At 40.0% G+C, this 17,262-nt stretch overlaps 1 protein-coding gene across 3 annotated transcripts in view; it reads left to right on the forward strand.

The window, feature by feature from the left end:
• The first annotated feature begins 262 nt into the window (after window positions 1-262).
• The window catches only part of ATP11A (ATPase phospholipid transporting 11A), a 113,750-nt gene continuing 96,750 nt past the window's right edge, over window positions 263-17,262 (forward strand). For 2 of the 3 annotated variants that reach the window (XM_057390371.1, XM_057390378.1), the window contains exon 1: window positions 263-411. In XM_057390371.1, coding sequence (XP_057246354.1) covers window positions 373-411 — 39 coding nt within the window. In that variant the 5' untranslated portion in view covers window positions 263-372. The remainder of the gene's footprint in view (window positions 412-17,262) is intronic. The other variant, XM_057390361.1, reaches the window with a different exon arrangement.

Genomic DNA, 17,262 nt, shown 5'->3' on the forward strand with positions numbered 1-17,262 from the left:
GGGGGAGCGGCCCCGGCCCCGCCCGCCGGATAAAGCCCTGGGCGGCGCGCGCGCGGCGGGCAGAGCGCGGCGGGCCGGGGGCGGAGAGCCCTTCACGGCTGTCGGCGCGTTCCCTCTCCGCCTCCCTCTGCGAGAGTCTGGTGCCGGCGGCGGCAGTGACGGGGGGCATGCGGGGCCGCGGGGCGCCGCGCCGCAGCGGCGGCGGCGAGCACATGGCATAGCCGGGGGACGGCGGCGAGCGCCGGGCCGGCGTCACAGCGGGTCCGGCGGGGCGAGCGCGGCTCCCTGCATGTGGGAAGTGAGGAGGCGAGCCAGGGACCCCGGCGGCACCGGCGAGCACCCGGCGGCGCGGTCCTGAGCCGCCCGCCCGCCATGGATTGCAGCCTCCTGCGGACTCTCGTGAGCCGATACGTGAGTACCGCCGGTGCCGCTCGCCCCCCGCCGTGGGGGGGAGCCCCCGCCGTGGCCCCGGGCTCGCAGAAAGGGCTCGGTCAGGAGTTGGGCGGTCCCGTGACCGGCCGGGGAGCCGCGGGGCCGCCGCACGTGATGCCCGGTGCGAGCGGGGATGCAGCAGCGGCGGCGGCACCGGGTGTCGTGCGCTCCCGCAGCCCGCCCGCCCCGCGGGACTGTCCTTCGCCGAACCACAGCTGCTTGACCTAAGTTCAGCGCGCTSTCATTTACAGGGTGATACGCAGTTAGCAGGGCAGATAAAACCTGGGTTTTTTTTTTTCTTGTAGGTTTCTTTTTAGATTGTTCTTTCCCTTCGTTATATTGTTTCAGTCAGGCGGCGTTTTTGTGGAATTGTCCAATTTAAGTATACCGACGAATGGTCGCAGCGGTCCCAAGTTTTTGTAGGTCTGTGTAGTAAGATTCAAACGCGCCAGACTTGAGAGTGCTCCGGGGAAAGAGGGCTGATGTCGCTTGTTGGTGAGCAYGGGAAAACCCACCCGCACCGCCCGGGAGAGCAGCTTGGCAGCGTATTAGAGGAGGGGTCCAAGTGTAGGCTGAGGTGCGTCAGTGAGTGCGACTCCAGTTCCATGGAACCCCTAATAAACACTCAGGATAATGGTTTAAGCAGATTAGCAGAATGCTTTTAAGTGTGGGGTTGTACAATACAAGGCATGGCGAGCCAGGAAATTGCAAATTTCTGCTTTTGGGTATAAAAGTAATTTTTAACAGATAGGGAGAGGTAATTGGGATTTTCAAATACAAATAGCTCTTTTCTTATGCAGGAAKTATTTTTGCCTTGGTCAGAACACTCAAGTTTTCTCACTTACAGTAAATACACTTAGTTTTGTGTGTGCCAAGAGCTGTGTCCACCTAATACAGTCTGAAGTCTGTCTTTTTGAGGTATAAACAAAGAAAAGTAGCGGAGGTGAAAAATGGCTGTACTTTTTCATCTCGTTTACAAACGAATATATGTGGGATGGGGAGAGAGTGGAGAGGTGGATATTGAAAGCAGCTATGTGTATATRGATCTTCAGAAAGTGGTCCTTAGGGAAGGAAGAGAATACTCAATGTGTAGTAACAATAATAACAAGGTATAAGACAAGCAGAAGTCTCTGGATATAGATGAGTTGAGTTGTGCTGAGGTCAGTTTGGAAGCACATAGCGGTACTATGCATGTAGAGATCTGTCAGTGCTGATCTAACTGTTGGATTTAGTTTAAGATTTTTTTTTTTTCGTGTGTGCTCCCATCTGGAGCATGTTCATTGTGCACAGAGCAAGCACACTGTTAAATCTCTTCTGCATAGCATTGTTGCTAACCTTTTCCAAAGTAGGCTTAAGCACCAGCTATGAAGGAAATGGGCTCGAGAGCAGCTGCAGTAAATATCCAGAAGACAGTATATTGAAAGTAAGGGGCTTGAGCTTTTAAGTTGTGGGCTGTCACCACCCTCCTGCACAGCTTATGAGACTTAAGGCAGCAATCTAAAAGATAAAGGAAAATTATTATATCCCATGTGAAGAAGGGTTCCTATTTCTGTATGTAAGAGTTCCTATTTCCTGGGTCACACAAGTTTCTGTATGGTGTGTACGCCGATCGGGTAATTGCCCACTTTGGTCTGTGCTACCTTGTGTATTTTCACCTGTTGCTTTTTGTTCTTTTTCATTCCCTCAGTGTCTTAACTTTGAAACCTTTCTTCCATGGAGAGGTAGTTTTGAGGAAAAGGTGCTGTAAGTAAATTTGTGTTCAATTCAGCAAGACCATTAAGGTCCCACAACCTGATGGCTGTGTCATGTGTTTTTTTCATCTTTTACTTTTTTGTATCTCCATGGTTCAACTGCTTCTGTACAGCTAGAGCAGCGAAAATGAAAAGTAGTAATTTAAATACTGGGTCTGAAGCTGACTGCTGTGCGTGAGTAGCAGATGTACATGTCAGGGGTATCACTTAGAGCTGTTCACTAAAGTCCTGTATGCACCAGCCAGGCACACAGATGTAGATGTGCCTGCCAYTTTCCAAACTGCTTTTTAACAAGGGAGACAAAGCAGTGACTCTTGTGTGGAAGAGCTGGAGTGGATACTTTCATCTTATGTTTGTTCCAAAGTAAGCTCAAGCTTAGGTTTAGTCAAAATCTAAAAGCTTTTCCATGATCAACGTCTTAGAACTACGAATTTTTGTTGTGCGAGTCTTCTGGACTTGTTCAGTTGCAGATCCTTCCTGGAGAAGGCTGGTCTCTGGATTATGCTCAGAACTTCGGCTGATGCGTCTGGAGATGTTGGATTAGCTGGGTGCTCTTATGGTAGGATCTTGGGAAAACAGYTGTCATGTGATGTACCAATGGAGGCTTCTAATAGGATGGTTTCTAACAGTTCCATGCCATTGCTTTTCTTTCTTGGTCCTGTTTGTTGTAGGACATAAAGGCATAAATACAAACAAAGGTTTTGTTGTGATGAAGATCCCTCCCATTGCTCTTTTCTTTACGGTACAACTGCTGTCCTGAAGCAGTGCAAAATCAGCGTACCTATTTCCAAAGCCCTATAGAAGTATAGCGATGACTGGGTGCTGTCAGCTTCCTGGTTAGCATTTTCAAGTATTTGTCTGCTGTTTTACCTGCCTGGAGTGTACTTTTTATATCTTCTTGGCATTGAAGGGTTTAGTGATGTRGGTTGAATAAAATACATGTTCAGCATGCTAGTCATAGTGTATTTCATATCTTTTCACCAAGAGCTGATGTAGTCTCTTAGAAGGATGGACAGAATTGTCTTTATCTTAATAATTTTTTTTAATTGACAATCTTTTGTTCTGCCTCTTTAGATCATTCTGCAAATTTTGGGGTTTTTTTTCACTTCACCTCTTGCTTCCTGTAACCATTACTGCAGCCATACACCATTTACAGGACTGATGGTGAACAATAACTTTTTTTATAGAAAAGGTGTTTTTTTCACTGTAGTACAGCTGACATGAAGTTCAGTGTAGTTTTCCAAGTCCTTTGTGGTCCTTCAAGCTCATTACAGCATTGTGTCTAATGAGGTTATTCTGTGTATTTTACTGCTTTAAAATGTGTATGAGCTGTATTAGAGGCATCTTTAAGTCACAAAATAGAAGCACCATTAAATACAGCTTTTCTTCCACGTGGAATCACAGGAACTAAGTCCTCCACATTAAGATAAACRAGATGAATTTTGACACCAAACTTATTATTTCCCAAATGATGGAAATAATGGCTATGTGTGGGTAGTATGAACCTTACTTTTGGGGGACTATACTTTTTGTCACATACTGTATAAAAATACAACTTTTTTTCTGGCTGTTGGTTTTGCATCAGACAGCATGCTTCTGTCTTTCCCTTGGATTCCCCAGAGGATGTGTGCTACCTCAGGGAGGGCAGCTCAACAGCCAGAGAATACAGAATTAGCATGGGCTGCTCTGTAAGAGTCATGCAGAACCTGCTGTGTGCTTAGTAACAGGAGAAGCAAGAGAAATTTGTTAGCTTAATACTAAKCAGTACACTGTTTAGGGAAAAAGCAAGCATACAATGGCAATTAAAACTGCCTCCATACAAGATCAACTTCTGTTTAATAGTTAAAGTATTTGTGAGATTGTGGATGGCATTAAGTTATCTCTTCTGCCTGTGTTTAGTGCAGCTGCTTTAGTTTGATAACTTATTTTTTGCTGGTCTTAGGACTTCCRAAATCTGTCCTTCTTGCAGTCAAAAGTTGGTTAATAATATTTAAACGAGTTTTGGTGACATCTTTCACAGAATGAGCACTTTCCTTAAAACAAGTGCATATGGYTTTTGTGTGTTTACCGTAGCTGTTTATGGCTGAACATGGATTTGGATATGCCTGTATATTGTTGATTTAAATAYATCTGAGCAATCTGGGAAGATGTTGCTCTTCAGTATAGGCCTGTGTGGACACTAAAGGGTTGCTAAACATCTTGCAGCCTATGGTGACAGTCTGTTCTGTATTTGTAAGACAGCTGGCCCTCATCACTAAAAGCTCCTGCCCAGGTTGATGGCTTTGGTTTGTACAGTAAATGCTACTGGGTCATAGGTCTGTGTTACTGAAGAGTTTTGCCTGTATTATGTAGTATGTTTAGAAATCTTGCTACTTTACTGCTTCTCCTCTTTCAGGTTCTCCTGTTACTTCAGGATTACAAATCTGGATTTTAAGTATTTGTTACCTGTGTAAATATCTCTAAATGCATGTAGTAGTAGGTAAGACGTGTTTCCAGAAGGAACAGTGATTTACTACAGCCTTGGTCTCTGGGGAGTTGCTGGCCTATTAGTTGTGCAGGTATTTCTGAAAAGTCTTTTTTTTGGGAGGCTGGAATAAATTGAGTTTACAAATGCGTGCTCTATTTTTCAGTTTTGTAGAAGTTGGTCAACTTTAATTGTAGTTTGGGAAGATGTTTGACTAGCCTAACCAGGAAGTTATATTAGGGATTTTTAGCAAGTGCATAACTAAGTGTCACGATAGCCTGTGGCTTTTGGTCATTAACTTAAATGATTTTGGTTTTGATTTGCACTACAATTCTAAAACTGTTTTCTAATTAGATTTTCTAAGTATTTTACTTCTGTATGTCGTCTTAGTAGACATAAATGAGTATTAAACTTTATTTATTTATCTTTGATTGCAGTAGAGGTTGATAACTGCTTTGACCTGAAAGCTGGTGAAATTGTAAGCCTTGGTGCTTTATAGTTATTTGCTTTTATAGTGTTATTTTAATGTCTTAAAAGACAATTGCAAGTGTTTCAGATGACCTGTTGTTTTTAATTTAAATTTAGTTAATTCATTTGAGGGTGTTTGGTTCTTGCTTTTGCTTTTGAATTAACTTGGCCTTTGCASTCTTGCAGATGTGTATTAAACTGATGCCATCTATGTTTCTTAGTCAGGGTTCCTGTTTACATTAATAGGATTTTTCCTAGTCAAGTAAATTAAAAACAGTGTTTGTTTTGGTTCTTTTTTGGCTAATTTCAGGGGTATAATTTGACAAAATCTGAAGCTGTTTTGCATGTATATAAACACTTTTCTATGACACACTTTGCTAGTTGTGTTGAGTGTACAAAAGATGCTCTGTGTAGAAGCTACATATGTATTCATGGGTCAACAATTAATAATTTGCATCTCTTAAGGGTTTGTGTGTACTCCATTTTTGTTATCTCTTGTGCAAGTCTGTGTGTCACAGTGCTTTTGTTGAAACTTGAGATGCTTTCCATCTCTCAGCTCTGCTTCACTGCAGATACCAGTTCTTCCTGCTGTGGAGGGTTCAACAGAAGACATCAAACAACATGAGTAACTTTTGAATTCCTGTTTCCTCAAGCACTATTACTTTGTTATTTGCTTGATTGCCTTTTTCTTTCATTTTTTGGGGGGTGGGTATCTATGCAGAGTGCTTCATGCTGACTTTTCAGCAAGTTATTTTAAAAAGGCAAAGTTTGAAAGCTTAACTTAGAAGTTAATTCTGTTGAATGTGGCTGACAGAATTTGGCACTGCTGCAAATCTAATTCTTCATACTGATAGTCTTGTGTTCATTCTGGTTTTTAATATACTCTCGAGTGTATATATATATATATATAAATACTCTGCAGTATTATCTGATGCTCAAAAATAAAAACCCAGATACTCCTCCTTCTCCCATCAATTATTTATTGCTGAAGGGCTATAAACATGGAGAATTGCATGGGGTCTGTTTTTTCCCTTCCCCCAACTCCATCAATTAGCTAATTTACACAAGAAAGACATGATTTCCTTTTGAGAATAAACAAAAATAGGACATTGCATATGTAAAACAATTCACTTACAGGAAGTGAGCATACATATTACATGCTGGTTGCTATTGACTACAAAATATTGCTCATCTGCACTCATCAGATGCTCTATGATAGTAGAAAACATTGCTTTTGGAGCATCTGAATTGTAGAACTGTTTCAGTGACTCAAAATAGATCAAGAAGTTTTAATCTTTTTTTAGCATCAAAAATTCTGAGATGAGAACTCTACAGTTGCTTTTGTCTCTTGATAACATGTTTGATAAAAAAAAAGTTGAATGTTGTTCTACTTCTATATGTTTTCTCAAGCACCATAGAGTATCAGTTCTGCAAGCAGGAAGCCTTTTGAAAATTATTTTTGGGAATGGAAGAGGATAAAGTACAACATAGCACATTTATAGCTTGACATCTCTGATCACCATTTCTCATTGTTTTTTCTTCTGTCATACATTAGTGGTTGAAACAAGAAAAGCAACAAGATGGAATGGGATTTTCTAGTGAGTCTACTTTTTAAACCCCCAACACTTCAAAAACTCTAACTGGGCTGACAAGTAAAGCGTTCCAAAAATACCATTGCTGGTTGCTGTTTGTGGTGTTGAGATGGGCATAATAAAACTTACTCCAGCTAACTAGGTTTGAGTGTGACTAGAAACCCATTGTGGTTTCTGAGGTGCTCCAGTGGGATTTACTGTGGGATGCCTGCTGTGTGTCATGTGCAGGTGTGTTAGGGAGCAGAAACAAGAGAAAATTGTGYTACAGCAGATGTGACAGAGCAGATGTTTTAGAACCTGTTATGCAACTGGATTCAACTTCACTGGCTTTTTTGTTCAGTTTTTTTTTGAGCAAAATAGCCTGCCTCTCTTCCTGTAAGTCTTTTAGTCAGATTATACTTTTTTCCAGAATAATTCTGTTTATTCTAGTGGATTACCATTACACAGGATAATGTATTATTTGTACAATTGCTGAGGGACATTTCAGCAGAAGTTCATCCTGAGCTGTGAAGCAAAATGACACTTAATAGGAATGCTATTATCTTCTCTGCTATAATTGCCATGGCAACAGCTGCAGGTAGACAGGGCAAACCAGGGATTCTTTTTCTATATCATGTGTACACAAGCTGTTTTTCTTCCCTYTCAGTAATGACTCTGAGAAGCCTGTGGCACAAACAGACTCTTGAGTCATCTTGAAAAGTCTTTTGTTTGGGTTTTTTTTTTCAATTTAACTTTGATTTTAATTTTAAAAGTATTGAGTATTTGTGGTACTATATTAAAAAATGCAGGTTATTTAGGAAGAAACTGGYGGCCTAGCTTGGATTGTGCTAGGAGACTGTTGAGATGTGCCAGCAGCTTGGGAGTTCGGAAGAGCACAAAAGACCACAGGCTTCTAACTCACTTAGGTATCCTTGCAAATCTGGGTGTTAATTTCTCTGTGCATTCATCTTTTCTCGGGACAGCGATCAGAGTGTAGTCCACCTTTTCCATAGAGAGAAATTGTAAGGATACTTTAATGTGTCCAGGTAACAAAATTATTGTGTCACAGGAAGAAAACTGGGTGTGAACACAAGCCTATAATGACTGTGTTTTGGGATTGTTGTTTTTCTTGTTACTTAAGTGTTCTCTATTGCTTATCCTGATACCTTGTATTTCTTTCTTTATTCTTCCATCTGCATACATTCATGTGCAGATGGGTGCATGTGTACTTCCTTAAATTGCATGCTATTCATATAGCAATGTCAAGAATTATGCCAAGATTTACCAGGGATCCAGCTGTATATTGGCATTTTTTTTAAAAAAAGGTCTTCAAATGAGCTCTTTGCTGTTTACTGAGGTGTACTGTGAAAGTGTGTTTTGGTATGCTTCTTTACATCATTGTTACAAGCATAGAAGCATAAGAATTTGGAGATTTCATAGACATTTTTCCATTTATTTTGCTCTTCCCTGTAGACGATTTTCCCTTTTTGAAATAGGAGAATGTGTTTCCTTCATTAATCATTAAACTCATTTAGATACGGGGCAGGGTGGGGGGGAATAGTGTTTCTCTTTCCTGGTGACACTCACTAATCTCTTAGCTTCAGTCAAAAGAGGATTTTATCTAACCTATTTTGAATGGAGGATTAAGGACAATTAGGCTCTTCCTCTACTTCACCATTAAGACGGGCTGTTGTGAAATCCTCTGAAATGAACATCTGCTGATGTGCCATTAAAAGTTTTGCAAAATTAATGTAAATAATCAAAATAGTTGTATGCAGAAAAAAAAAAMAACAACCCGTTGTGTATGAAGTACTTGTGTGTAGATAATTACATGGATGAACTGGGGAGAGGGTAGGAATACCCAGTAGGTTTTTGTCTSTAATGCTTCTCATTTAGATTGTGGTGTTGCCATGCAGATGAACCAAAATTAATTTCTTGTTATCTGAATTGCATTAGCAACTTGCTGTTCATGCTTAGCACTTTACATGGTTCTTCACTTCTTTTCAAAGTCCTGTTAATGAGTTGCTTGCGCAAAAGATTGTAAATAAAAGTACAAATACTATCCATTATCCTTGCATGTGTAACTATTTTGTGCTAATTCTATTTGTTATAAGTGGTGTCTCTTGAAATTAAGCCGAATCAGAAGTGGCATTTGATGGCTAACATGAACTGCTCTACTTGTCAAGAGGTCATTAGAAAATAAAGCAAAAATGCTACTGTTACTGGAACATACATGATGTGCCAAAGACACTGTAATGATTATTGTGAAGGAAAAATGGCTGTGTGTATTTTAAAGAAGTTTGGCTTCTGAGKCCATCCTGTAAATGATACCAATGATTGCATTCCATGGTAGTTGAGTGACACTTGCCTCTGAGAAATTGCTYTTGCAGTCTTAATTTCATTGCTAGCAGTTGTAGATAGGTTACTGAAATGCATAGTTTAGGTTTATTTCCTGCAGAACATGAGAGAGTTGAATCTAATCCTATTTTGGGGATGGTAATATAGCTGAAGAAGTTTTGTCCAGAAAAATCTGAAGCCTATTTACTTCGCCTTATTTGTGCAGTGATTTGAAGCTGAATAAACTAATTTCCCAGACTGGCATTATCCATGGTTCCTGAATGAGTGGAGTGTTTGGCTCTGGGATCCCAAAGCTCACTTTTATGCAGAGTTGAGTTCTGTTGAAATGTATCTGGTGGCTTGGGTTTGAGGCTATAGTAAGAGAGGGCATGCCAAAAATGGATGAGTTTTGGSAATGTGGAGGAAATGTTGGAGAATTTGACTGTACCTATTCTGTGATTATATTTTCAGAGGGAGAAGACATTATTTAAAATTTTACTTCATGTGAAAGTTCTTAAAAACTAGGCTGCCATTTAATCTTACCATAAAATGTGCCTGAGTAGAAACACTATTTTATTATATGAAATATGTACTAAATACAATATGTATGAAAGAGGTTACTGTAAATGTAGGCTTAAAACAGTTTACTGACTGAGTCATTGCTAAAAAAGTAAACTTTTATGCTGATATTAGCTTTTGGTTGAAAAGACTCCTTATACTCTAAGCAGATTTTGATAGATTAATGTTAGTCCTTTGGTTTAATACTCAAAGTTTTTTTTCTGTAAGCATAGAATACACTGACATGTTGTTATTTATTTGTGTGTTGTGTGAGTATTAGAGCACAGCTGTAACTCTTTTTATTGAATTGTGGAGTTTCTTTTCCTTTGCTTTTTTTTTCAGTGGAATGACATTAGCAATAAGCATGATGTTAAGAGTTACCTTCATCTTTCATATTCTAGTCTCCTCACCAAAGTGTAAACTCTGAAAGCTTAGCTCTGATAAAGGCATTTTGCTCGCTTAGACTAAGAAAAAATAATTTTTAAAAAAATCAAAGATTTCTCAGGTAACTTCGAGTATTACAAAAATTATCAAGTTAATTTAWTGTTTTAAATCCATTATATAGAATGTCTTAAAATGTCTTATGCTGTTTATTTTTTAATAATATTTAGCATTTTATCCTTTTTTTTACTAGAAATTTTTAACAGATTTTTCAGTTCCTAACTACATTAAACAAGCAGTTTTTAGGGTTCTAAAAATACCCTATATTTTTGACTTGAAGCTCTTCATATATTGTTGATACAACAGCTACATAGCTAGTTRAATATATGGCTGGTTTTTAATATGGGAAGGATGGGGACAGGTGGGTTAAAGCTAAGCTAAGAATTTTGTATTATGATGATTGTTGAGCACAACTATGCAGTTTCTTTTTTATAAACTTAGAAGGTGCAAGAAGGCAGCACAAAACTAATCCACCTKCAAATGCTGTAGTGTTGTTAATCTCCTGAACAGTGTTAACTGACTGCTTGCTATTTACAGTTGTCAAGTGACCAGATGGCCTAATTTGGTAGGAGGTGCCTGTGTATTGGCAATAAGAGGGAAGAAATGAAAAGTGGAAAAAAGCTCTCTTCTTAGCCCAGAACTGCATGATATCTTTAAGCTGATTCATGAATATGAATATGTTGACTTCTTGAAGCTGTAATCTTTTCTCTGACATAAGGAGGTTATGTTTCCATATTCGTTGGCTGTAATGCCATAGAAGCAATGATAAAGCTTCACATGCTTTTGTGAAGCAATGCACAGTGAACACAGCCAGGTACAAAGATGTGTTTATAGAGGGCAGATGTATTGTGGTTTTGCTTCTTTTAGACCAGGAGGTCTCAAATTTCAAAGACTTATCTTTTTTTTTTTTCTTAAGGGGAAGGTTCTTAAACCTCTGACTTAGTTCCTAAGAATTGAAGAGGTTACCCTTGAGCATTTTTACTCTGATACTTGCTGTAACTCATTTAAAGACCTTTTATGGCAGCATGTATATAAAATAAGTTTTCTAAAAAATTACTTGAAGCTAGATTTCTGCTGAGCATGTAGAATTAAAATGTCAGTATGCCTTTGCTATTTTCTTGCAAACTCTAAGGTATTTTAACCTTAATTTTAACCTCATTTAAGATGAAAATAATAATGCTTTCACGCAGGCATTTGCTTCATTAAATGCTAAAAAAATGGTGACAAAAGCCAAACAAAGTTTGCTTGAGTTGTGGTAGTAGTTGAGTCACTAAGACAACTGCAAATAATTGCACACCTTTAAGGCTAGTAAGACAGTGGCATTGGCTTTTCCTGCTTTCTCCCTATGCCTGCAGTCAGACCACTTAATTCTGCTTATAATGACTACTTACTGCAGAATAGCAGCTGCTTGGTTATGTAGCTTTTAGCTGATCTTTGGCAGTGTTATGATTAAGGGGGAAAGTGCTACTGCCTTGTCAAATTCATTAGTTACGTCTCAGAGATGTGGAGTGGAAAAGGAGAAATGTGGTTTTCCAGCCCCCTGCCTTTGAGCACAGCAAGCATCCTGCCTGGCACTGGGCAGTTAGSTCAATGCAGGAGTGAAAAAGCATTGTCTGTGGTGCTGCTGCTGGCTGCAGGCAGCTGCATCTTGTCATTTCTTCCTCAAACTGACTCAAGGGGTAATCTGGACTTCCCTTCAGTTTTCCAGAGTATCTAGAAAACCCTAAAGCAGAAGTGTTTAGCAGATTGAGGTGGTGGCATATATAGCTCCTGTGGTCTTGCAGAAGCTGTCAGCAGGGCTGTGCAGAGAGCTTTGTGCTTTGTGTTCGCTTTGGGATGTGCTGTTGATTTGTTCGTAGAGACATCTGTTTCTCTTTGCTGAGTGACAAACCACTGGGCAGGGACTGTATGTGGCTGCATTCCTGGAGAGGCAGCTCTGTTCCTCTGGCTTTGAGGCTGAAATGGGTGAAGCAGTAGCGAGTTTTGCTTCGAGGGAGAGTGCTACCAAATGCCAGAGTTCTCAGTAGTGCTTCTGACTGGAATGAAGTGGCATTCCAGAGTGCTGACTGATGAGTCAGGGGCTCATTTGGCAAGATGCTGACATCCATGGAACACTGACTTGTTTTGTGAGTAGCATCTGGCATCAGAAAAGAAGTAATTGGGAGAGGGGTGGGAGTTACCAGTTTGTGCAGAAGTCAAGAAGCTTGATGGTGTATGGAATGAGGAGAAGTATGTGGGGGACTGCATTCTGGAGGGAATGTTACATAAAAAGAAACCAACCAGGAAATAACTTCACCTTTTTCTCCCAAAAGGAACCCTCTGATATGCATGCACTTGCAGCACTTGTGTCATGTGGCTTGACCTTCCTTACGTGCAGTCAAAATTTAATGATGTGGGGGGACAGTGGAACAGCCCTTATGTGCCTAATGTTCCTTCCTGTGTTTATGACAACATGTTTTATGGAAATAAGGATGCCAATCCAGGAATACTTCAAGATCATGAAAGTATAGCACAGTCAGCTGTGGGAGACTGGTATCTTTACTTTAATATGAAGACCAGTGTCAAATGCTTAAAAATCAATGTTTTCTTTGCATGAAGACAAGGTGTACATGGTCTRTTTCACTAATGATGTTTGGAATTAATTAATTCTGAAAATAATTACTTAAACTCAGCATGTCTAAAACAAGTAATAAAAAATATTCGTTAGTGTCAGACTAGTCTGAAAAAGCTTCATGCTTTTTACCTCTCTTTCCATGAAAAATGACCAGATGATCTGGAGAGATCTCTTCTAGCCTGCATTGCTCTAATTCTAAAATGAGAACTAGTGACTTCTGCTTAATGTTAGTTTAAAGAAGAACATACTYTTGCCTCTTTTGCATCTTGGTTTTCATCTCTGAGCCTGTGGTAGTAATAAGGCATCCTAGTTTAAAACAGGCTCTGTGGACAAAGCTGCRTTACATGTTTCAGTGATAACCCAGAGATTCCACGGCTGTAATTGGACTGTGTGGTGCATTTGTTCATTCGTACTTCGAGATTTGTCACAACAGATGGTCACAACAACCTCCCTGTGTTCATCTGCTCAGTGAAAACTACTGCAGGTGGAACTGAGGCTTTAATAGCTGTGGACCTGACCAGGTTAAAGTATTTGTCCTGGTCCCCATTCTTCCAGTTAAAGAAAAATTACTGCAATCAGCCTATGCATGGTCATTATCTTTATTCTTTATTCTAACWCATGTGTCTATTCCAAACCTTTTTCCATCACAAATGGGATTTTTTTCTCAAAGTGGTGAGTAATTTGTTAAGCTGTCCGATTCATGTGCTTTAATTCAGTTGTTCATAATATCTATGGAAGTCCTAGCCTGAAAGAGGATGTTARTGAGTAGCTGGGTGGGGAGGGAGCTGTGGATGGGAAACTCTCTAGCAGCTAAATGCCTATAACTTAACTTGGAGGCTGCTGTTGTGTAAGTGTGACCTGAGAGGCTGGAAAAGAAAAGCTACTAGACTTTAATTAGTAACAAATAGTGTGAAAATGCTTGTGCCCTTGAGACTTAAGCTGGCCTGTCTCAGCTTTCACGGCAAGATCGTTGTCACCATGGAGCACTGATGGGTGCCTGTGCTCTGAGGAGTTACTCTGGAGCTCCAGTTAGGTGCTGAAACTACAAGTGTTTAGTTTGGGGAGTATGGAAATGGTAAAAAGATGGAAAATACCATCAACTCTAGACATTATAAACAGTTACTTATTCAATGCCATTAATATAGAAAAAATAGTGGGTTATGGTAATGGGCATGTAACAATAAGCTGTTCTTGAAAGACTGCTTACTGGGTTAAGAGCTGATAAGTTTTGGAAAGGATCTTAGGCCTTAAGTTGAGGAAAAGGTGGTGAAAGTATTTGATTGTTAGGAAGGAAAATATGAAAATAAAACTTCCTGATCTCAGTGTACTTGACGTAAGTTTTTTAAAAATAATTTGTGGCATGTTAATGCAATAGATTTCTCTGTCTGTTTTAAACTGTCAAAGAGAGAAGAATGTTGAAAGAATATTCCATGGAAGAGTGGGAGTCCTTGGCTGAAAGAGAAGCTTGAGTACTTGATATCATGTGCTTGAAGTCACGTGCTGTAATGTGTCCTTCTGTGGTTTCTGCGCAGTGGCTGAGGGAGAGCAAGCTATAAATACTTCTCTGTTCTCCACTTATGTGGTCAGTTGAGGCTTGATCAAACTTCTATTTAGAACTTGACCACTAAATTGATAAATTAAGCCAGCTTTCCTGCTTCTGATTTGAGTTTACTCTCATAAAAAGGCAAAGTGAGTCTATCTATGCTCCTGCTTGAGTGTTTTAAATGGATATGTACTCTTTTAAGAGGCATGTTCTAAAAGAAGATCTGCACGTTTTACAGACTATTCCAGGAGGGAGTTTCTTCTTCCTCTCCTTGAAGTAGACCTCTGAACAATTAATGATAACTCTTGTACTGGGCTCAGTCTTTCCATYCATTTTCATAAAAAATCTTTGCTAAAAATGTTTATTTTTATTAGTGAACTTGCTAAAACATCTGGTCTTTTGCACTGCTCATGAATGTTTCCATTAGCCTTTAAAATACTGGAAATATTTCTGAACAGGCTTAATTCTGAGCCTGAGCTCAAAATAAATACCAGAAAGTATACAGCCCTGGCTCTGGAGAGCATCTAACAGCCTCACATGGCTTGCTGAAGCTCTGTTTGTCCAGCTTTTGCTTCCTCCTCAGGTGCTTCAGAATGCTCTGTTTCTCCATGCACTGTCAGAATAATAAATTGACCTTTAAGCCCAGATGCATCCTATTCCAGTGCCTCAGCTTCCCTTTAGTGCTGTCTCTATGGTAATCTTRCTGTGGTTCCTGTTTCTTCTGTAAAAACTTTCTAAAAGGTGTCTTTCTGCTCAGTTCTCCTGGTTTATTGTTCCACAGTTTATTGTTACTGTCCTCCTTGAGCCTGGCTTGTGCCAGGAGGGTCTCTCTGCAGTTCTTAACCCTAGTTTGTCTATCTTCTTGTGTGCATCCCTGTGGAGAAGTTATAGGAACCAACAGATAGTGTCTTTCAAATGAGTTTTCCTGGCCTAACAGAGACACTGCCTGCCTCCTTCCCACAGTCTGCTCTGGGTCATCTGATCTCCAGCTGACCAAGTCAGCTGTTGCTGTGTGGGGGCCTTCCACAGGAAGGATAAATTGACTCTGGCTTCCTTTGAAGATCCCACTGCCTTGGGTGTTTGGAAAACTACAACCAACAAAGCCTGCTTTTGTTATCTCCCTCAGACGGAGCTGAAGTGTATGACTAAAAGGATTATGCCACATGAGGTTGCTAAATATATTTTTGCATGACACTCTTACATGAAAAAGCAAAACACAATGATAGCTATCTCCAGTAATGACAGGAGTACCTTCTTTTAGTGGACATCAGTGCCAGAACTTTATTTTAGTACCTTCGAAGTCATTAGCACAGAAAACAGTGCTGCAGCTGTCTTGGCAGGCTATGCTAGGAAGAAGTGCAGTTCCTAATTTAGTGTGTAACTGATTGATGCATTTCAAAGTGGCAATTCAGCCTGGCAGCAAAAGAGGATTGAAAGCTGCTGCTGAGCGCAGTAGTGTTTAGCTTATGGTAGCTCAGGGCTACTTGATTCTGTACACAGGGKAAATGTCGGTGTGTTCACACTGTGCCCTCAGAGAAATGGATTGCAGAATGGTCAGTGTTGCAGCCTGGCTGCTTGTTGCAAGAAGGGAGTTGGAAAATAAAGGTATAATTTGAAATAAGTGTCTTGAAGCTTCRGAACTTTTGAGTAGCCTACTTGCTGCAAAGCAAGTTTTCTACTAGGGAGAATACCTGAAAGCATTCCCAACCAGCATTACTTTGGTCTGTCTGGGTCTGGTTTAGATTTTGGTTTATCTAAATAATGATCTGATGCTTAGGCTGGGAAGCTTTTGTTGCCATTGGGCAGTGGTTGCCATTGGGTCACTTCATAGTAAAGTTAAAATCTGCAAGWTTGTTCTTACAGGCTTGCAGGAGCAATGATACTTAATATTGTCTTGTAACAGTTTTATAGGGAGAGCAGGAGCCTGAGGGAAGCACATTCCTTCAGCTTCTTACTAGAGATGCGTAGGGAATAATGGTTGCRTTGCAGTGTGTGCTGAGGCCTGCCWGAYGCCAGGAATTGTGGTGRTTATTGCTGCAGTGCAAGCTGTGTCTCCTTGATTGGGATAAATCTGAAAGCTGCAGTGGGATTGCTGAGTGTAATCGTTCTGTGTGCCTGTTGCCTTGAGATATGGCTGTATGACTACAGTCAGGACAACTGTGTAAAGAGCTGTGTGAAAAAATAGATTTAATATAAGCTAAACTTTCCTTTGGTTACAGGGGATGGGGCTGTTGAAGAAAGTGTGTTGTCTCCTCTGTTCTTAATCTTACCTTTTTTTGTTGTAGATGTTACACACCTAGTTAAGTTCATTGGGTTTACTATTCTCAAGGTAGAAATGTTGCTGGCAGATGGGGATAGTACACTTTTATTGCATGCATRGAGTTGGCAAACAATTGTGACCTTTCTATGTTTGTAACATACACTGATGGAATCTTGGAAAAAAATATTGGCTCTTTTAGATTCTCTAAAGGGTTAAGCTGTCTCATGTGGCTGCTTTTTGTCCTGGAAAGAATCAGCAGTGAAAGTTAGGCTGTCAGCTTTGTTAGCATTTCCCAGCTATTGTGCACTTGCCAGCATCTTTTAAATGTTTTAAAYGTAGCTTTTGTATTTTTCTAATGCATAACATTTGTATGCAGTGGTTTTTGTGAGGATGCCAGAACAGCCATAAAGTAAATATTTAATAAGAATARTAAAGATTTCTAGTTCTCAGCAGGCTAGGTTCTGATCTAAAGGAAGTGAAATTGCCATTTTTAATTATTTATGAAATGCTGCACATAAGGAGATGTGGTTTGTTTGCTTTATTATATGTAGATGACAGGAGCAAAGGTCTCAGTTTAGTTAAGACATAAATGGTGTGGGTRGGTTCTAAGCATGATAAACCTAAGCTATCCTACTTTCATGGCTGCAGGGAATATATCCTCATCCAAGATGGTAGATGTAGTACAGAAGGTAGATGTTGAATGATGGAGATTCTCCTGTTGCTCCATACTTCAGCTGACTCAATTTTTTGAGACCTTGCTTTGTAATCGCTTATCTGAAAAGCGTGAACTGTTTACTTCAAAGTCTTAATAATGGAACTGTCA

Source organism: Malurus melanocephalus, unplaced genomic scaffold (genome assembly GCF_030028575.1).
Source record: "Malurus melanocephalus ecotype Western Australia unplaced genomic scaffold, MMel_1.1 scaffold_1, whole genome shotgun sequence".
Lineage (NCBI taxonomy): Eukaryota > Metazoa > Chordata > Aves > Passeriformes > Maluridae > Malurus > Malurus melanocephalus.